This window comes from Rosa chinensis, chromosome 6 (assembly GCF_002994745.2).
Source record: "Rosa chinensis cultivar Old Blush chromosome 6, RchiOBHm-V2, whole genome shotgun sequence".
Lineage (NCBI taxonomy): Eukaryota > Viridiplantae > Streptophyta > Magnoliopsida > Rosales > Rosaceae > Rosa > Rosa chinensis.
Genome location: NC_037093.1, coordinates 6346246 through 6366238, shown reverse-complemented (window position 1 = coordinate 6366238; position 19993 = coordinate 6346246). Strand labels below are relative to the sequence as shown.

At 38.4% G+C, this 19993-nt stretch overlaps 4 protein-coding genes across 10 annotated transcripts; 1 reads left to right on the top strand and 3 right to left on the bottom strand.

Annotated features, from left to right (window-relative positions):
* Positions 1-42: 42 nt before the first annotated feature.
* Positions 43-3552, top strand: LOC112174032 (endoglucanase 3). The gene is made up of 6 exons (XM_024311726.2): positions 43-295; positions 485-988; positions 2201-2350; positions 2433-2544; positions 2623-2786; positions 2991-3552. Exons 1-6 carry the CDS (start codon positions 89-91, stop codon positions 3315-3317), a joined length of 1464 nt encoding a protein of 487 aa, XP_024167494.1. The 5' UTR covers positions 43-88; the 3' UTR covers positions 3318-3552.
* Positions 3553-4668: 1116 nt separating this feature from the next.
* LOC112172994 lies at positions 4669-6177 on the bottom strand. 2 transcript variants are annotated; one of them, XM_024310536.2, is made up of 3 exons: positions 5849-6160; positions 5511-5584; positions 4669-4893 (listed from the first exon to the last, which is right to left on the bottom strand). In XM_024310536.2, exons 1-3 carry the CDS (start codon positions 6089-6091, stop codon positions 4812-4814), a joined length of 399 nt encoding a protein of 132 aa, XP_024166304.1. In that variant the 5' UTR covers positions 6092-6160; the 3' UTR covers positions 4669-4811. The 2 variants fall into 2 exon arrangements, with proteins under 2 accessions (XP_024166304.1, XP_040364616.1); XM_040508682.1 differs by lacking the exon at positions 4669-4893 and adding an exon at positions 4910-5356 and having other exon boundaries at positions 5849-6177.
* Positions 6178-7636: 1459 nt separating this feature from the next.
* On the bottom strand, positions 7637-12404 carry LOC112173767 (splicing factor 3B subunit 4). Of its 3 annotated transcripts, none has more exons than XM_024311450.2 (5): positions 12254-12404; positions 11302-11513; positions 11120-11161; positions 10984-11044; positions 7637-7961 (listed from the first exon to the last, which is right to left on the bottom strand). In XM_024311450.2, exons 1-5 carry the CDS (start codon positions 12285-12287, stop codon positions 7951-7953), a joined length of 360 nt encoding a protein of 119 aa, XP_024167218.1. In that variant the 5' UTR covers positions 12288-12404; the 3' UTR covers positions 7637-7950. The 3 variants fall into 3 exon arrangements, with proteins under 3 accessions (XP_024167218.1, XP_024167217.1, XP_024167216.1); XM_024311449.2 differs by lacking the exon at positions 7637-7961 and adding an exon at positions 10342-10885; XM_024311448.2 differs by lacking the exon at positions 7637-7961 and adding an exon at positions 10342-10885 and having other exon boundaries at positions 10984-11161.
* A 1665-nt stretch (positions 12405-14069) lies between these two features.
* Positions 14070-18793, bottom strand: LOC112169785 (pentatricopeptide repeat-containing protein At1g71420). 4 transcript variants are annotated; one of them, XM_024306844.2, is made up of 3 exons: positions 15713-18793; positions 15448-15561; positions 14070-14628 (listed from the first exon to the last, which is right to left on the bottom strand). In XM_024306844.2, the coding sequence occupies exon 1, from the start codon at positions 18701-18703 to the stop codon at positions 16415-16417; it is 2289 nt and encodes a 762-aa protein (XP_024162612.1). In that variant the 5' UTR covers positions 18704-18793; the 3' UTR covers positions 14070-14628; positions 15448-15561; positions 15713-16414. The 4 variants fall into 4 exon arrangements, with proteins under 4 accessions (XP_024162612.1, XP_040363671.1, XP_040363672.1 ...); XM_040507737.1 differs by having other exon boundaries at positions 15448-15552; XM_040507738.1 differs by having other exon boundaries at positions 16105-18793.
* Between the last annotated feature and the right edge of the window lie 1200 nt (positions 18794-19993).

The window sequence follows — 19993 nt, the reverse complement described above, 5'->3', positions numbered from 1 at the left end:
TCATCACTCCAACAAAGTCATGGGAGTTTTAACAAAGCCATAGTAAGTTGGTGCTTAATTTGGAGACAAATTTAGTATATCAGTGGCAATGTCTTCGTTGTTCCTCATCTCTGTGTTGATATCATTGGGCACTAGTATTGGTATAGTCCAAGCAGGCAACCCAAATTACAGAGATGCCCTTGCAAAGTCCATCCTCTTCTTCCAGGGACAGAGGTCAGGCAAGCTCCCCTCCGGCGCTGCCCAGCAAATTACCTGGAGGTCCAATTCTGGACTTTCCGATGGTCAACTCGCAAAAGTACGTTAGTAAATATGCTTCTATTTCTTCAGTTTCTTATTCTAGTTTCTAAAACATATATATGTGTGTGTGTGTGTGTGTGTATATATATATATATATATATATATATATATATATATATATATTGCCTTTTGAGGACTAAAAGACTGGAAGATTAATGAAAATTTTGTGGAACTCTTTGATATATAGGTGGACTTAACTGGAGGATACTATGATGGTGGAGACAATGTCAAATTCAACTTCCCAATGGCTTTCACTGCGACAATGCTATCATGGGGATCACTTGAATATAGCAAAAAAATGGAGCCCCAACTAACGAATACCCGAGCCGCAATCCGATGGTCCGCAAACTACCTTCTAAAGTGTGCTCGAGCCACGCCCGATAGGCTCTACGTTGGGATCGGGGACCCTAATGTAGACCACGAGTGTTGGGAAAGGCCCGAAGACATGGACACGGCTCGAACCGTGTACTGGGTCTCACCTAGCAATCCTGGTTCGGATGTTGCTGGAGAGACGGCGGCCGCATTGGCTGCTGCTTCTATGGTTTTCCGAAGGGTTGACCTCAAGTATTCAAAATTGTTATTGAGAACAGCCAAGAAAGTATTTCAGTTTGCAATTCAGTACAAAGGTGCCTACAGTGATTCACTTGGTTCTGCTGTTTGCCCATTTTATTGCTCATATTCAGGATACATGGTATGTTATCATTTTGCTTGACTTCACATTATTAGGAACTATTTAAAAAATATTAAAAAAAAACACTTTTAAACGAGGAAATTTCTCGTAACTACTTTTAAGTGATTCTCAAAACTATTCCTAAATAGTTTTATTTTATATTTTAGCTATAAAATATAACTTTTTTATAACTTTTTTGATTAATTCAAAAGCACTTTTGGCTCTTGGTGACTTTGGCTCTTAATTCAAAAGCACTCTTGGCTCTTTGTTGGGTTAATTTATTATTTTGGACAATTTCGTTTTGAAAAATGCCTGGGATTCCAAATTTTTTTACCAAAATTGAGTCTCAAATGATATGGTAGTTGCCACGTAATCATTTACATCCCAATAATTTCTAACATGTCCACTTTCTTTTTTTGTTAATTAAATAAAAATTATTAATTTCTTTTTATTTGAAAAAAAAAAAATTCGGTGATTTTATCTTCAATGTTCAGATTTAGGGTTCTAGCTACCTGACATTGATTCATTGAATCCAACCTAAGAGCATGTTCGTCTTTTCTCAAATTATTAACATTTATCTATGCTGCACAAAAATGGAACCTAGCTCAATTTGAGATGAGCAAGTTCTTTTCACATATGCTTAATCTTTGAAGAGGTAGTTTTGCATCTCCTGCTCATCAATTTTCTACAAAAAGATGTTTAGAATTTTTTATTTGTTCAATTAGAGAATGAGCACATTGGGAAGATAAGATCTATGGAACCAATTAGAAATTTCTTTTTCAATATTAATTGCTACAACAGCATGGTCTTCGATTCTAGGATTTGAAAAGAAAGAAAACAATGGCCTGCATATGAAAGAAATTCGTTGGGTTTCTGATCTTCAGTTTTTACCCTAAAAATAGATGAAAATAATAGGCAAAAAGTGAAAATAATAAAACAAGTTGGAAATTATCTAGTTAAGATGATTATGTGGCAGTTGACACATCACTTGCCACATCATGTGGGATCAAATTTTGATAAATATATTTGGTGTACATAGCATCACTCTTTTGTTTTATGATTATTATCACCATTGAGAGAAGGAGATTTGAATTTAAGACTTCTGAATTTATGAATATGTGTTCGTAACTACTGGCACTACAAGACTTAACAATGAATATATGGGTTAATTAAGAAGGTGAATATACTATGTATTTAATTTATTAACTTCTTTAAGGCGTTAAATGATTTCAGGATGAGCTACTTTGGGGTGCTGCATGGCTTCTTAGAGCAACAAATGATGTCTTTTATTTCAATTTCTTGAAATCCTTGGGAGCTGGTGATTCACCTGATATCTTCAGCTGGGACAACAAATTTGCTGGTGCTTATGTTCTGCTATCAAGGGTAAAATTTCATCTATAAAATTCTAAGTTTATTTTGTTCAACTATAAACCTTTGTAATTTAAAAGAATGGCTTGATTTTCAGAGGGCAGTGTTGAACAATGACAAGAATTTTGACTCATATAAACAACAAGCTGAGCAATTTATGTGCCGGATTTTGCCCAACTCACCCTCTTCAAGCACACAATATACAAAAGGTAGGATATGACTTTCTACATCTCGCTACTACTTGGTTTAAGATTTTAATCAAATTCTAAGACTCCTTGAAATTGTAGGAGGGCTCATATTCAAGCTGCCTGAAAGTAATCTCCAATATGTCACCTCAATAACATTCTTGCTTACTACCTATTCCAAGTACATGTCTGCCACAAAGCACAGGTTTAACTGTGGCAATCTTGTTGTCAATTCAAGCACTTTAAGAAACATTGCCAAGAGACAGGTAAATCTACTTAAGAACCTTGTTGGAAATTCAAACTGCCAATATGAATCATTGTATGCTAGAGTTTTGTTTTATACGTAGTGCGAGACTAACAGTTAGACAACATAAAATATCAGACGATTATCCTTACTATATTCACACATGCATATGTGGATACGTGATACATGATCTATGGCTTGACTTGATGGAAATTTCTAATTTCAGGTGGACTACATATTAGGGGTAAACCCACTGAACATGTCCTACATGGTAGGTTATGGACCTCGCTATCCTAAGAGAATTCACCACAGAGGATCTTCATTGCCCTCATTGGCAAGTCATCCAAAAACCATAGGTTGTAAAGCTGGTTTCCAACCATTCTTCTATTCATCAAATCCAAATCCTAACCTCCTAGTTGGAGCTGTTGTTGGAGGTCCAAATCAGAATGATGGGTTTCCAGATGATCGCACCGATTATAGTCATTCAGAGCCTGCAACATACATAAATGGTGCTATTGTCGGACCATTAGCATACTTTGCAAATCTCAATTGAAGCAATATTACTAGCTAGTGTAAATATGTGGGATATTTGTTTGTCTTTTCTTCTTTCCAATAAGGATCCCAAAAGGATTTGGAAAAGGATCAAAGGATCTCAATTGATCTTCCAAAAGGATCCCAAATGTGTTGGATAGTTGTTTGTCTTTGCTTCTTTCCAACAAGGGTTTGGAAAGTAGGCATTCTTAAGCTCACATAGAGCTATTTATGAATCAAAATCAAAGCTTTTGGTTTTTCATATTGTTGAAGAGTTGAAGAATGGATTCCTCCTGTTGTCACATGGTATGTAATGCACACGAAAAGGAAGGAAAGGTACACAATCTTTCTTTAAGACTTCCTATAGTTCAAAGATGTCTGGACAGATCGAGGAAAATGAAATTAAATTACAATGTAGATAAAAGTGCACGTAAAACTTATACATGCTCAGTCACTTTCGTAATCAAAAGCTCTAGAGCTGGTAATTTTTTCAAATTCTTAATCAAAACCGAACTGAATGAAGCTGATTTGGATCATTTCAGTTGATTTAGCTTTTCTCCAGCTCTTGAATAACTGAAGGGATACACGTTTAATCTCTTTCCTGTAAACATTGGTAATTCTATTCATACCTCCAAATTTTATATTTGAACCTCCTCTCTCTCAGACTCTCGAAAATTATAAAATTGACATTTTTCACAGAAATTTCCCTATTTTTAAAGCACGATTTTTAACACTTCCTGAACCGAAGGATTGAAAATTAGGGACCCAATTTGTTTTATGATTTTTCAAAGTGGGATGATAAGAAAATTCACAAAGTAAAATCTGTACCAGATTAACTTCGAATGACCTGTCGCTAATTAAGAACCTGGGAACAACCAAACATGCATCCATGGTTTTCGAGCACAAGCATGTATGAAAATTGTCACCCAAACATGCATCTGTTGTCACCTAACGACTCATTCAACGGCCAAGTTTGCTAAAAATAAGTAAGGGTGTACATCTGACGACTAAGTTGTCGGGAAAGTGTACGAGTTAAGAAATAAAAGATGGACTTCTCCAGGATTCATCGGCCAGAGTGTGCTAGTGAAAAGGCTTAGATGATAATAGCCAAAAACTTTGATTAAACTTTAGAGAAATATATGTAGACCATCTCTTGCTTCTCAGAGAAACTCTAAAATGATGTTAGAAAAAAGAATAATGCTGGTTTCATAAAAATAAAACTGTGAAATCTTATCCTATACAAATGCAATATATGCATAGTTTATGTCGACTGTCATAGAATCCCTGGAGTCAATCCCTCATTCTGTGTTCATCAGAAAGTTAGAGATGGATTAATGCCTCCTTTTGAACGATAATATGCAAAATAAGTGTAATGAATGTAACTGGACATATGTTAATTTGATCAGAACTAGAAGTGAGCCACTTGATAGCAAACCCTTTATTGATGGAAAAGAGGAAAAGAACAAATCCAACAGAGAAAGCTTCAAATGCTTATAAGGCAGATACAACATCTAATCTAACTAACTGAGCCATTACTGTCATTTCCCCTATGTCCACCGCAACAATAATAGTGCGGCAGCTTGACTCGACCACAACTCCTGCAAGCAAATATTGTTGGACATCAAAATGATCCATTGTGCATCAGTATCTGAAGGTTCTCATTTTCAAGCAATTAAGCATGAAATAGTATAATAATATGACAAACATTTATACTATATGCTGGGATATCGGTGTACTCAACATGAAAGAACAATAAAAGACACGCATTATCACATTTTTTGGGCAAAGAATGAAGTATTTGATCCTTAGTACTAAATCACATCTAAAGTTTCCAACTTCACAATGATCTCTTAACGTATGTCCGCTCAAAAGCCTCAAGCCCAATGCTCTACCGCCCTGCTAAGTCCATTGACATAAACTAGATGACTTGAATTATTTCAACTGGTCACCAAATGCATGCCTTCAATTAATTACCGACATCAGTTGCAAAAGAGTACCGGCCTAACAAAATCTTTTTCCTTTTAGCCAAGTTAAGGAAGTAGTCCACCAAATTCCCATTCTCTAAAAAAAAAACCATAATCCGCAACTAAATATCAACAATGTGAAATGTTACCTAATTATACTAGACTTGATTGACAAACTGAACAAGTGCTCAGTAAACTACTTGGACTTCCACTTGAAAATGAAAAGCTAAGTTAGCTTGGAGAGAACTTACTTGCATCGGATTATAACCCGAACAGGTTTCAAAGCCTTTGGGCCATTCCTTATGCCTCTCTTGTGGGGAGAAGTCTGCATGATATACAGCATTGAAGGTCAAAACTCTACACATCGTCTTGTAAACGTGAAATATAATAACAAACAGAATCCAAAAGAGGAGATGAAGCCCCGAATCATCGTACAAATCACGCCTTCAATTGAATAACAGAAACCCATTCCTAATTATTACTCGTAAAATGAAACAAGATCAGCAAACAGTAAATAAGAGCTGTTTGGCTTAAACCCTAAACCCCTAAGTGAGTAAATAGTTGGAAATCCCAGAATAGAATTATATACCTTCCTCTTGGGGACAGCCATGAGCTCCATGGAACCACCGAAGGAGATACTTGGGAACCCGAAACCGGTGTCTGCCTCCCGATCGAATTCCGGCAGAACAAAATGTGGGGAAGCGATTCGGTTCTGAACAGACCCAAACAACGACGGCGGAGGCATGGCTGCGATGTGGGTCGACCTCCGAAAGCCGAAAATGGAGGCCAAGTGGTCTCTGCCGGACCTGAGCATTCCTAGGCGCAAAGCCATTTCTCGAGCTCAGACCAAAATGGAAGACTACACAGGGAAACAGAGGAGGCGTTCGATTATAATCAGGCTGGTACGGCGTCGTTTGCCTCTTCGTGTTGTAGATGACATTGGGCCTTCCATTCAGTTAGTACCAATCGTTTTTGGGCCTTACGAAAACCAAAACCAAATACTTCGGTGCCATTTGTTTGTAGTTTCAGTATTTGCATATTACAAGCGAGAGAGTGGAAGACTCAATTTGGCATAACTTCTATTATGTAAACTACTAAATTTATAAGTTAAAGTAGCAAAATATATTCAGCAAAATTTAATCAAATAGTTTAGTCAAAAGTTATACAATAACTGTTTTCTTAATAAGTAGCAAATAAATTATGTAACTTTGTTGAAAAAAAACTAAATTATGTAACTTTTGAAACTCGGAGACTAAGAGATTACAAGGGGTATGGCAAAATCTAGGGCTACTAGGCCCAATACAAAGCTAAGGCTCGATGAACAACAATGTCACAGTTTATCCTTCTCTCTCTTTTTTTTTTTCTTTTTTTTTTCAAGAGAAAAACAGAGGTTACAACTTGAAGCTCCTAAGAGCAAGTATGATTTCAGTATAGTCAAAACTTTAGCCTCTTTTTCTTCTTCAACTCCAACAGATTCCCTATTTTACAGCAATCTTTAAAATCTCCATAATTATTCCTTAAAATTTTAAAGTTTGCTGTAAATTTAGGGAATTTGGGTTTCTCTTTCCTCACTATCCCTAAAATGGGGATAGTTATATGAAATCTGTTGGAGCAAAAGAGGCTTATTTTTCCCTAAAATAGAGAAAAATTAAAATTTAAGGAAACTGTTGGAGTTGCTCTAATATAATCCTAACTAAACTTGTCAAAATTAAAAGCTGATAAGGCAGAAAGCGGCAATTTTTCCTTCCACATAGCAGGAACCTTCAAAATGTGCCCTTGATTCGCGATTGCATTCGCAACAAAATTTGGCAACAAGGTTGAGAATATCTCTTACTAAGGTTCGGAGACGCCAAGGGAGACCGCACCTCTTGTTGATATGTCGATTACCAGCTTGGAATCCCCTTCCACAACTAACTTTCTGCAATTAAGGATGAGAGCATGGTAGAAGCCATCACGCAGCACACTTCCTTCAACATTAGGAACCAGCAAAGACGGTTTATCCTATCTTCTTTTTGAGAGAGTTTAAACTTTTTGTTTTGGAATATTTATTTGTAGATGTATTACTAATATTTTTGTTTTACGTTATCGATATACACGTAAATCTATCATCGAAATAGATTTTGATTATAATCCGCATCAAAATCCAAATTCGTTTCTAATTGGTTCATCTTTAATGAGAACCTTTTTTTTATTTTTAGACAAACTTTAATGAAGACTTTTAAATCAAATGATTGGATAATCTGTGTTGAAGAAAAAACATTTCAATTAAAATTTAGACTACTCATCTAATTAGAAAAAGTTCTCATATTGAACACTCCCGCATTAGAGGTGGTACACACAACATTATTCAATTTCAAAAACAACTGCCACCCGCAACTCTAAATCCAAAATGTAGATCTTGAATTCGGTTTTGTAAACACCAGAATCCAGAAGCACAGCACCACAATCTACACAACACCACCACCACCAAATTGACCGCCAACACTCCGCTCATAACAATAATACCCAACGCTATTTCTTCATTCTTTTTATACCACAAGTTCAAGAAAACCGAAACGATAATTCATTGAACTTGGGGTAATTAGTAGTGGGAGCAATTTTTATCCCCTTATTTTTCAAGTTCAAGGCAATTTACAAGACATTACATGAAAATTTTGCACGCATTACTATTCAAGAAGCCATATAGATTCATCACGGAGAACCTGCACCATCAAGTTCGACACAAAGTTTAGGGGTGATAACAGGTTCTCTTGCTTGCAAGTGAGGAGATGAAGCACATAAATATTGGATCATTAGTATGTAGAAATTCAACATTAATTAATTACTTTCCAGAAAAGAAAAATAATATATTGTTGTCCACAAAGATCGATTCATTCAACACCATTACATCGTAAAGATTTATGGCCCAAACTAAACTGGTCACCAACAATTAAGCTCGTTCAAAAGTAAGCAGGCCACACTTATACCAAAACTATAAAATCACAGCTGAAAAATCAAGCGCTTTTGTAGCCTGTGACCCAAGACAATTACCAGTTCCAAGCTAGTCAATGAAACTAGAGAAATTCGGAGAACAGTGCAAAATAGTTTGTAAAATAAGACTACTTCAGGCATAAAGTCAAGGATGCCCATCTCTTGGTAGTTCCTAAAGGGGTGGTGAGACTGTCCTGTGACACCCACAACCCCATCAAACCAACAGTAGGCTAGCATAAAGCTTAACAATAAGCTCAGGCAAATTGCAAGATGAGAATTGTACTCAATCTAATTTTAATTTCATCCAATTGAGACTCACATATATCATTCTAGTCTAATAAAGCTTGTTAGAATGCATGTAGGTGAGACAAGCAATTGCACATGCAAAATATGACAATAAACTCGTGTAGTGCCAAATCCGATGTCACCAAATACGGCAGCTAGATCAAACTTCCAGGAGAGCTGGGAGATATTTACCAGTTACAGCCAACTGAGCCTGGACCACCAATACCCAGGAAGAGAGAAAAAGACAAGTACGGTAAATCAACCACTCCGAAGCGTTTTAGATGACCACATTATGTAGCATGTGGATCTACACGCCCTCGTGGCCTCATTAATGAACACATCAGCTAATGTAGTCCAAAAATTGGGTACTGAGACCATCGTTAAAAGGGGAGACAGCATGTCTATAATGAAAGTATTATGACAAGGATGTTCACCTGGTCAGTGACCATGAATCTGGTGGTCAACCACCCTTGGATAAAATATCAAGGGTTAAAATTGAAACACATAAAATCCATGAATTTAATTCAAACCCTTCTCAAAAAAAAAAATTCAAACCCTTAATGAATCCAATGGAGGATGACCACAAAATCCTTAGTCACCTGGTGAACAGGTGAACACCACTAAATCCAGAACTTGTTAATCAAAAGCAGATCCAGCAACTCGGACTGCCAAAGACGGAAAAAAAAAAAAAAAAAAAAGACCAAGCAAGGCTAAACAGTCCAATGAAAATACAACTGTATTAAATCAAATTGTAATAATATATCTCAAAACATAATCAAACTCCATTGAATATGGCAACAATAATCACAGTGGAGACTTGAGCACATAAGACAAAAATCCCTTGCAATCAACATTGCAACTTTCTATTCCCATGCTACCTGTCCTGGAACCCCACTTCTTCCTTTATCCTCGATGCCTATATGATCTTAATAAACCCTCCCAGACTTGACTGTAAAAATAAAACACGATCTCTTGACTCTGCAGATGAATCTTTTTAGAACATCGCACATCAATCTCTTAAACCTTACTGCTCTCATTGAAAGTTTATTTAACGACATCATTTCAAATGTATCATTTCTAATTATCCAATAACCTATGGACCCACTGACTACCACTACAGTACACAGTACTTAGTACTTTCCCAACAGTGTGATAAAGCTCACAATTTTTATTTTTTTATTTTTACACTGCTCCATCATGACCACATCAATATTAGTTGATTCATTAACAATGTTAACTGCATACATTTTTTGTTCTTTGATTCATTAACAATGTTAACTGCATTCATTTTTTGTTCTTTGATTCATTAACAATGTTAACTGCATTCATTTTTTGTTCTTTCTTTCTAATCAACAATTCATCTAGTGATTGTAAATTATCCGTTGCAAAGAAAGAAAGGGAAAAAAAAAAAAAAGCACAGCAAGACTGCCAAGACATATCATTACATTTGACAAACCAGCTAGAGAGACGTCAAACCAGGTAACCCATGAGTTAATAATAAGCTAACAACTCTAAACAATTCAACTCAGATAATTATTCTATATACAAAGCCCTTGGGAATTAGCCCAACTGGTGAGGAAGGTACGGAAGTGGCTAGGATTTGGCTAGATTAGCAGTCAGATCCCCTACACAAAACAACACAACACCCCCACCCCCAAAAAAAAAAACCTCCACCGTCCAAAAAAAAAAAAATACACAGCTTCAATAAATATTGGAACGACATGGGTATATAAAGAAAGCTGCATAAAATAGGTAGCAGACAAATAACTTCTCACAGGTTAACTAATTATTTAGAGCACAAGTCGCATCATCACAGCCTAAATCAACTTCTTTTTTTTCTTTTTTTAACTTTAATGTAGAAGTACATTTATATAACCAAATCAAAGCAACAAGAATCAAATTAAGAGATAACAACGCAGATAAACAAGCAATCATATGAGAAATTTGCTTTCGCTTTCAGGAGTTCCAAAGTTCAGCCTTCTAAAGGGGAAGCATAATTAGACAATTCAACTACACTTTACCAAGTCTAAACATAGAAAGTACAACAAGAAGTACAGCAAATATACATACCTGGGTACACCTATAAACTGGCATACTAACAGACCAAACTAGCTTAATGTAGCATCCACTAACCATAAGATACCTCAGTTTAATAATTTATCAGGAAAATTAGCCATGGAGGTATCTATAATCTTCATTCTTTAATTTTAGTAGGAGGGATAGGAAATTGGATTACTCATATCATAGCGGCGTGACCTAGGGCGACTAATGGTATCCAATGTTGCCCCAATAACTCTTCGACTATACTCGAAATTGTTGCCATTCAAATGTAATCCATTAGATTGGTTATTTACACCAGGGGGAATGGGCACTGAATAAAAAAGAATGTCTCAGCAAGTTTATAATATGACATTTTGAGTTGAGAAGAAATAGGCAAATCAAACGAAAAGAAAAGAATAAACAAATCACCTGAGGGATAAGTTTCTGCATAAGCTGGAATTTTGCAGGGTGCTGATAAGCTCATTGAATTCTGCAAGTTTTCTACATTGTTAATAGGTACAGGGGGAGACCTCAATTTGTTAGAAAAATTGGGTGTGGGCATTACTGTAGAAGCAACATTAGGTGAAGGCTTGTCTTGCCCAGAAATCTGTGGAACAAAAAAATCAAGTGTCAACCCAACTAGAGAACTACTAACATTTGGTGCAAAAACTGCAAACACATGTATGTCAACAATCACACGAAGATTGCCTTCATGGAGAACTAAAGAAGTGGAAGGCATAAAATTACCGCAAACTTGAGTGTTCGATTGTAGAGAGTCACAAGACCGGAGAAAAGCCTAACAGCATACTCAGCAATCTCCTCAGTTTCATATTCTGCAAAAGCATAACCTTTAGGCCTGTCGGTTTCCTTGTCTCGAGGGATGTGCAGGTCAACTACCCTCCCTGCCTGAATTAGAATATCATATAACACTCTATCACTCACCCGCTCATCCAAACTACCTGTTAAATAAATGTCAAGTAAGTAAAAAAGCAAAACTTAGATATGACAAGCGGAATACAACACAGTGGTTCAATCTTGATCTAAACATAAAAAGTCAGAGACGAGGAAATCAAATACATACAGTACCCAAGTATTATGCATCGACCAGTTATTGTAAAAATAATCCTTTAGCATAGATAGAAGAAACTACTTCCCCACAACATGAACTCAGCAGACACACACAGAGCATAACAACTTGAGGCAGTTTCAAACACTGATCTTTATCTCAACTCAAGCCCAAGATACTACCATATTAAACAAACTTCTACATAGCTTACGAAAAATTGCATATCCCTACCACAATTCTCCCATAAGCTATACATTATAAAAAGTAAGAAAAGCCCAAAAGAGAAGTAGAATTATATTTTGCATCCGACTTCTTCTTTCACGACCTACCAATCAATTTTCTTTCACACCATTCCAACCAACTTCCAACAAAAATCAAACATCCAATTGCGAAGAGGAAATTAAATTTAATAAGGGAGGGAAAAATGATAGGTTTGCCAAAGTAACTGAATTTTTCAGAAGCTTTAGTCTGCGAATCGAAACAATTCTAGATTACTGTCTATCTATTTCAAGCTAAGAATAATTAAATTAAATGTCTGGGAAACTAACATGGAAAGAAAAGAATTTTGTCTGTGATTCAGAGCTGAAACCAAACAATGTTGAGCGAATTTAAAAGGAGGAAGAGAAGACTGACCTACGTAAACGCTGAATTTTGTGTTTGTCGACATGGTGAGAGCTTTGCTGAGATCGGAGACGACGGAACCCTTTAAACAATTCCTGAGTCCTCAAATCCTGATCCTTTTAATTGATTTCTTCTCAAACTAGGCGACGTCGTTTATATATATCGTGAACACCGAATCACATTTGGAGTCGGCTTTACCTGATTGCACCGGTGTACCATGGATGAAACTGACACGTGGCCAATGGACCGGTTTCACCCACTAAATTTAGTTTTTTTTTTTTTAGCAAGGCAAAATATTTCCTAATTGATTTCTAACAAATAATAATAATAATAATAATAATAATAAATAAAAATAAGGGGCCGTGACCACTTACCCAATTTTTGGCAAAAAATTGCCCACTTACTCCACCGAGAGTTATTTAACCCCGTTTACCTAATCTAACCTATAGTGACAGTTTTGACCCTATTAAACTCTTTCCTCTCAGACTCTCTCTCTCTCTCTCTCTCTCTCTCTCTCTCTCTCTCTCTCTCTCTCTCTCTCTCTCTCTCTCTCTCTCTCTCTCTCTCTCTCTCTCTCACACGCTTCCTCTCTTTCATCAACGGCAGAGAAGACATCGCCGGAGCCTCAGAATCCAATTTGGGAGCGGATCGATTAGGAGCCACGGCGGCATTGTCAGGTTCTATCCCGGCGCGTCAATATGGAAGAAGTTGAGGTGGCCGACGATTGGAAGTGGTCGGGTTTGGTTCGACTTGGATTTGGTTCAAGTCTGATCTCTTGCCGAAATGGAGTTTGGGTCGAACATCGGCAGCGTCTGAAGAATTTGGGTCATTGACATCGGCGTCTGAAGATGATTCACGATCTGGTCTGATGCATCGACGAGATCTGCTGTACTCATCGTCCGGGTTCTTGGGTTTCGATTCCGTCGGCTATTATCACTGGTACACACCCCAGTGCAACTGACTCAACCAGACTCGTCGTCCAGACCCGAACGTCGACCGACGTATAGCCTTCAGAAGCCGGAGACAAAGCCACGGTGCCGCCGAAGATGGTGATTGGGTGCCCAAATCAGTTTCTGGTTTTTTTTTTTTTTTTGCTACCCAATACATTTCCTGGCTACTGGGGCCAGTAGACACATTATTGGCCCCCAGTAGACTTTGAAATGAGGGACAGGGATCACTATAGTGTGGTGTATTGATAAGTTACCTGTTGTTTTCTGTGTATTAAAGCCAAATTATCTGTGAATCATACAAAATGGTGCATTTTTGGTGGTCTATTAGGAGACAGTAGAGACATTGGACTTTGTATTGGGGGGCAATAATATGATTATTGGGAGCCAATAATATGATTATAAATTGATCAATTGTTCCTGTAGTGTATTCATTTTGGTTTTGGGAGTTCATACAATTCACTGGACGGCAATAATATGATTTTTGGGAGGCAATAATATGATTACTGGGGGGCAGTAATATGATTACTGGGGGGCAATAATAGCCGGATTTCGGATTCCAGTCATCGGTCGCCGAATTTCGGTTACTGGTTCCCGAAATCCGGTCATTGGTCGCCGGAATCCGGTCACCGGTCGCCGGAGACCGCGCCGGCCACTGGTCACCGGAGCACAGCAAGGTGGAAGGTGACTTCTCTCTCTAAGTGAGAAAGAAGGAGAGGGCAAAAAAATCTCAAAAAAAAGAAAAAAGAATTAATTGGGTAAAGGGGAAATAATCCCTTAGAGTGTTTTGGGTAAATGGGGTTAAAAAACAGTTGGTGGAGCAAGTGGGCAATTTTTAGCCTAAAATCGGGTAAATGATCATTTTCCCTTCAAATCTTCGTTCATTTTTGAGGTGCTTTTTTTAAAAGTCCAGCAGCATTTACTTGATTAATCGGATGAATTTGACATTCATCATCTATACATAAAGAATAAGCTTTTTGAGCTTTTAGTATAGCAGTATATATTAGGCATCTAGGCATGAAGCATCAAAATGTAAAACAATGCAACGGAAGCTAATGTATATCTGCGTTAGTTGTGCTATTCTGAAATGTCCATCATAGTCGAAATTGGCTCAAAATGATCCAAGGACATCAGAGATAAGTTCCAGCATCAACAGCATGCAGATAAATGCAAGCACGACCGGCTTGGTTTGGTTTGTTGCTCCTAGTTTGTTATGTACCAAGAGTCGTTTGCAAGACCGTATGCCGACATAAATTGTGGTGGAAGGATTTGAGTCTCTCACAATAAATTTCCTGTTGAAGTAGAATTGATGCCAACTTCTTTTGCGCAGCCTTGAAGCCCACGAGCAGGATGGACAATTTTCAAAGCCTAAATATAAACAGCAAAGTGTGTGGTTCATGTATGATGTTGACAGCAATTCGCTTCATTTGTTAGAGAAGGCTGCAAAACAAGATGGAGATTGAATTTGTAACTACTAGCTTAATTATGATACAAGTTTGCAATGATGAAAGAAATAAATTTCAAGATATTAGTGGAAAATAGTAATTATATTGCAGTATAACAATCAGATACAAAAAGCTTTCTTTAGTCTCTTCACATCAAAGGTTTCATTTGAATCCTAACTTTCATCCACTCTTCCAACAATTGGAACTCACTAATCATTTCAACTTGTTCCCCCAGCTTCAGCAGCACTTTATGAGCATTTCCAGAAGACTTTAATCCCACCAATACTCTAAAATTTGACAATTACATAACAAGAGAAATACCTGCCTATTTTTTGTTCTAATAAAAAACAAAATATAAAACTATCTGCATATTCAATTTAGCTCACGACCCTGTTTTCAAACTTTCTGTCAGTCTTTCTTGCTGCAATCACAACCCTCTATTCTGTTTACCCAACAGCCATGCTTTGGCCTTTTCATAAGCTATTTGGATTCAATAACAAACTCCAATTCATGATTGTATATATCTTTGCAGAACAAGCTATTAATGAAGTACACATATAAAGTTATAAACCCAACAATCAACTAAGGAAAGAGAATGTTCATGGGTTCACAAAAGAATGATCAACTTGAGAGTGTGGTGGTATGATCTAAGAAAAATGCTTATAAATAAAGGCAGATTATCCTCATTGATTGTTTGATGATCTTGCACAAGTTAAAGAGGATATACGAAAGTTACACTAGTCTGAAACACATTCATATACAATTAAATATAAGATCAGTAATTCTAAGCCATTAGTTGAGAGGTGGATCTAACCTTTTAGATTGGTGAAGCAAAACAGTTTCACTCATCAATAGCCATACACAACAATGACCTAATTGCAAAAGACATCGATCAAGATTGTTGACATCAATGTAGTGCCTGCTAAAACTATACGAGAGTTAGAACAGCTAGATTCAAAGGGCAATGTAGAAAACAACAAATGATATATTATTATTCAATTCCAACTCATTCATACTTTCTTACATACCACGCAGACGTGCACACATATTGATCTACCAAGAAATTTAAGGGTACTTACACCGAGGTCAGCCCCTTGTCTCCAAGCATGATCTGATGACTAAGCTTTCTCAATCAAACTTCATGGTTTCTGCTACTATATATATCAGTACCACCTTCTGCTGCTTGCACTAGGTGATGCAACTTTGAAATAAGCCACAGAGGGCCACCATTTGTGCAGTCTCTTCCTTATTCTACTTGGGCATTCCAAAATCCAAAGCAATGCAGTGACTGGGCTTCAAATCTAAACATCGGATTAACTCGATTACTTCAAAACAAATCGGAAAGTTAAGTAATAATGCCCTTTGTCGACTTGTTCCTCAGATTATGATATAACTTCAAGCAAGATGAGCTACTTCGGCTTTTATTGTGCATGTAACAGATAAATACTTGACATCAAAGAGAGCTACGAACCGTTTTCTGGTAGTCTACTGCTCAAAATCTACTCCACAACACAGCCTTTCTAGCCTCATAAGGAGGAGCTCTAGGCATCTTCCTCATCATCTTGTTGATCTTCTTCTTATTTGGCCTTCTCTTCTGATAATTAGAAATTGCGCATATAATATTTGGAGAAACCAAGGCCTTAGAGCTCACGCTATCACTACCACCCAGGGATGTCTTGCATCCTCCTCCTCCAGAGATGTTGCAAATGCAGATAAGAAGCCTGATAATCTTCTTGTACTTACTCATGGCATCTTGGCAAGGTATGTGCTTTTGTTACTGCTTACCAGTAATCATTGCAAGAACATATGCCATCTTTAAAGTGGTGGAAACGGTTTGAGTCTCTCACAACAATATCCTTTTGAAGTAGATTTGATGCCAACTTCATGAAGTTGTGGCAATCCACGCATACTCTGATATTCTTCATTATTTTTATAGCAGTCCTACCGCAATGTAAACTGCTTTCATTCATAATGGCAAACACTAAAGCTAGCTTCTCACTATGATGGTACAATTGCTCCTCTTTGTGCTCCTCTTCCACATCATGCAAGGATGAGCGTGTATCTGGAACATAACCAATTTCCCTTAACCGTCCAATCAGTTCTTTTAGTTTTCTGCTTATAAGATTCCTTTCTGGATGGCGTCGGCCTCCAGAGGAGAACTCATGCACCTGATTTCCGATCTCAATCCAGCTTAATCCAGGTTCCTTTTTCACTCGAGACCCTTTCATTTCCTTCCTAATTAGGCCCGCTTCACCAAAGTTACCATCAGAGCTATATATGTTTGACATTTGTACATAAACTAATGAACCCTCTGGAGCCAACTCCTTCAGTCTATCAGCTGCTAACTTGGCCAACTGTGTATTTCCATGCTTCCTACAAGATCCAAGGAGTGCACTCCAAACTACGGAATCGGGCTTCATTGGCATTCTACTCACAAGCTTCTCAGCCTCACCAACTCGTCCTGCTCGACCAAGAATGTCAACCATGCATGCATAATGATCACATAGAGGTACAATTCCGTATCTCTCAAGCATGGAGTCAAAGATTCTGGATCCTTCTTCTACCAGTCCAGCATGGCTACAAGCACAGAGGAGAGAAACAAAGGTAGCAGAATCAGGTCTAATGTCCATTTGTGAAAAAAGCTGCAGTGCCTCTGCAGCTTGTCCATACAAGGCATAAGCCTTGAGCATTGTGTTCCACGAAACAACATCACGAAACTCAATTCCATCAAAAACTTGCTTAGACAAGGAAATGGAGCCGCACCGAGCATAGGCATGGATTAAGGCATTTGCAAGGACTGTGTCACCCCCAAACCCGCCTTTGATAACTTGAGAATGAACCGCCGAGGCATGGCGCTTGGTTGCAAGGCTTGCATAGGCTTTTAAAACAATTGAGAAGGTATACCTGTCTGGAGCCAAATTCTCCCTGCGTAATTGACGAAAAAGGGAGAGTGCTTCTCCAGGGTCCCGCTCGGAAAATATTGTCATAATGCCTGTCCACGCTACAATATCCCGATGACAGCTTGTCTCAGAGAAAAGCCTGTAACACTCAGCAACATCCCCTCCAAGATCTGAATAAGCTTTAACTAATGCAGTGACCACTTCAATTCCTAATATAAACCCGGTTTTGATAACCAGACAATGCAGTTGATAACAAAACTTAGTGACCACTATATCATCAATGCCATTTACTCCATTCAAGGAAGAAAAAACGCTGAGAAGTGTGGCACGGTCAAACTCAAGTCCATCAACGTGCATCTGTACAAACAGATCAATAGCTTGAGCTCCCAGTCCACGACACTGAAACCCTGCAATCATGGAATTCCAGGTTATAAGATTCCGGGATTCCATGCTTCTAAACACCTTCCACGCCTCGTCTCTACTAACGTCAAACACACCTCCATGATCACACACCTTGCTATACATGGTGATGAGAGCATTCACAACGTAAACGCAAGCATCCAAGGACATTTTCAAAGCGAGGGCGTGTACCTGCCGGCCATATCCGCCATCACTATCGGCAAACGAACTTAGCACGCTGGAAAATGCAAACTCATTCGGGAGGTAATGCACCAACATGGCAGCAAATAAACGAAAACAAGCTTCAGCTCGACCCCGCTGTGCGTACCCAGAAATGAGAGCGGTCCATGTGACGAGGTTTCTCCTGGGCATTTCATCGAATAGTTGGTGGGCATGGTCTAGGTAGCCAAATTTCGCGTACATGTTAATGAGGTGGTTGGAGATAAAGAGGTCGGGATGAGGAGTGATGGGGTTGTGCGCAAGCATGTAATGGTGCAGAAAAAGGCCTTGTTGGAGGGAGTTGTGGCGAGCACATGCGTGGAAGAGAGTGGCGTAGGTTTGGTTGCAGTGAGTTTGTGTTGGTGGCGGTTGAAGAGTGTAGAAGAGTGAGAGTGCTTCGTTGAGTTGCCCCCGCGTAGCCAGGGCTCGCACTTCACCAAGCAGATTATTTGTTTGCAGGGTGAGGCTGGGCTGTGTGGGAAGGACAGGAAGGTTGACTGAGCTAAATGTTCTACGAGATAGGAGACACAAGCGAGCACATGGCCGTAGCATCACGCTACTGTTAGTTGGTGTCGCTGACTTAGAGCTTGAGAGAAGGAAGAGAGATACGTTGCTCCAAATTTTCCATTTGCTTAATAAATTACGAATTGTTGTAGTATATATGAGTCATATTGTATGAGTCATAGTATGAGTCATAGCATAAATGTCTATATCATGTAATAGGTATTTGAGTGTATAAATATAGGTACTTGAGTGTACGAGGACTTGTGTGACATACTTTATGACAAGGAGCAACAGCATGGCACTTATCATCATTGAAGACAAGTATGTGGAGCTGCAGCCCTCAATCAACCAAGAGATGATTATCACCAAAATGATAATATCTTAGAGCTTTCACACTAGTTTTGTATTCCTATATAAACCCTCCATTGTGAGAAGAATAAACACACGAATATACTCTCCCTCTCTCTGTTAATTTATGTATACTCTCAAACACGTTATCAGCACGAAAGTACTCTAGAATTAGAATCGAAATTGACAAGAGTAGAGGAAGTTCATAATCCGATCAAAGTCATTTTTCCAAACCTACAAAAAACCTCCAAACCCTAGCAAATATCAAAGCCACTGATTCAAGAAGCTCAGAACCGGCCTCAGAATCTCAAGAACCGGCCGGAAACTGCCTGAACCAGCCACCGGAAAATTTGAAGTGCTGCCGGACCGCTGCCGAGTCCTGCCGAGCTGCTGCCGAGACCTGCCGAGCAGCTGCGCAGAAGCTGTCGAGGAGTCCTGCCGAGCACCTGCCGAGAGGACCTGCCGAGCCCCTGCCGAGCACCTGCCGAGACCTGCCAAGAGGACCTGCCGAGCCCCTGCCGAGAAGCTGCCGACAGATCTACAGGGCAAGTTTCCGACGACTTTTCTGACGACTTTTCCGGCGACTTCCCGACGACTTTTCCGGCGATTTTCTCAACTTTTTCCAGCGATTTTTCCAGTCACCTCCGACAACTTTTTCCGGCAACATTATTTCAAGGTATTATTTACTAAAAGTTCCCTTTTTGAGTTTTTCCTCCTTTTTCCTATCTTTCTTTTTTTCTTGGGAACTTACAATTAAAAGCGGAATTATAGAAATTCGCGCTAAACGAACTAAGAGCGTTCGTAATCAATGAACTAAGAGTGTTCATAATATTCGGACTAAGAGTGTCCGCAAGCATCGATTTATGATCATATTAAACATCATTGTTTTGGTCTAAATCTAAATATTATTGAAAATTGATTTCTTGGTAGCATAGCTCGGAAATCTTATTATTTTAGCTTTCGTGGAAGTTTAAACTCCGAAACTAATAT

What these genes read in the sequence shown, in the direction of transcription:
- LOC112174032 (XM_024311726.2), top strand. Translation starts at nt 89, where the DNA reads ATGTCTTCGTTGTTCCTCATCTCTGTGTTGATATCATTGGGCACTAGT. An exon ending in CCGATGGTCAACTCGCAAAA is followed by an intron (nt 296 to 484) that starts GTACGTTAGTAA and finishes TTTGATATATAG; the next exon opens with GTGGACTTAACTGGAGGATA. An exon ending in CTTATGTTCTGCTATCAAGG is followed by an intron (nt 2,351 to 2,432) that starts GTAAAATTTCAT and finishes CTTGATTTTCAG; the next exon opens with AGGGCAGTGTTGAACAATGA.
- LOC112172994 (XM_024310536.2), bottom strand. Translation starts at nt 6,091, where the DNA reads ATGGCTTTGCGCCTAGGAATGCTCAGGTCCGGCAGAGACCACTTGGCC. An exon ending in TGGCTGTCCCCAAGAGGAAG is followed by an intron (nt 5,585 to 5,848) that starts GTATATAATTCT and finishes TATATCATGCAG; the next exon opens with ACTTCTCCCCACAAGAGAGG. An exon ending in CGGGTTATAATCCGATGCAA is followed by an intron (nt 4,894 to 5,510) that starts GTAAGTTCTCTC and finishes ATTTGCTTGCAG; the next exon opens with GAGTTGTGGTCGAGTCAAGC.
- LOC112173767 (XM_024311448.2), bottom strand. Translation starts at nt 12,287, where the DNA reads ATGTCGACAAACACAAAATTCAGCGTTTACGTAG. An exon ending in ATCGAACACTCAAGTTTGCG is followed by an intron (nt 11,162 to 11,301) that starts GTAATTTTATGC and finishes TTTGTTCCACAG; the next exon opens with ATTTCTGGGCAAGACAAGCC. An exon ending in TGCAGAAACTTATCCCTCAG is followed by an intron (nt 10,886 to 10,983) that starts GTGATTTGTTTA and finishes TTTTTTATTCAG; the next exon opens with TGCCCATTCCCCCTGGTGTA.
- LOC112169785 (XM_024306844.2), bottom strand. Translation starts at nt 18,703, where the DNA reads ATGCTACGGCCATGTGCTCGCTTGTGTCTCCTATCTCGTAGAACATTT.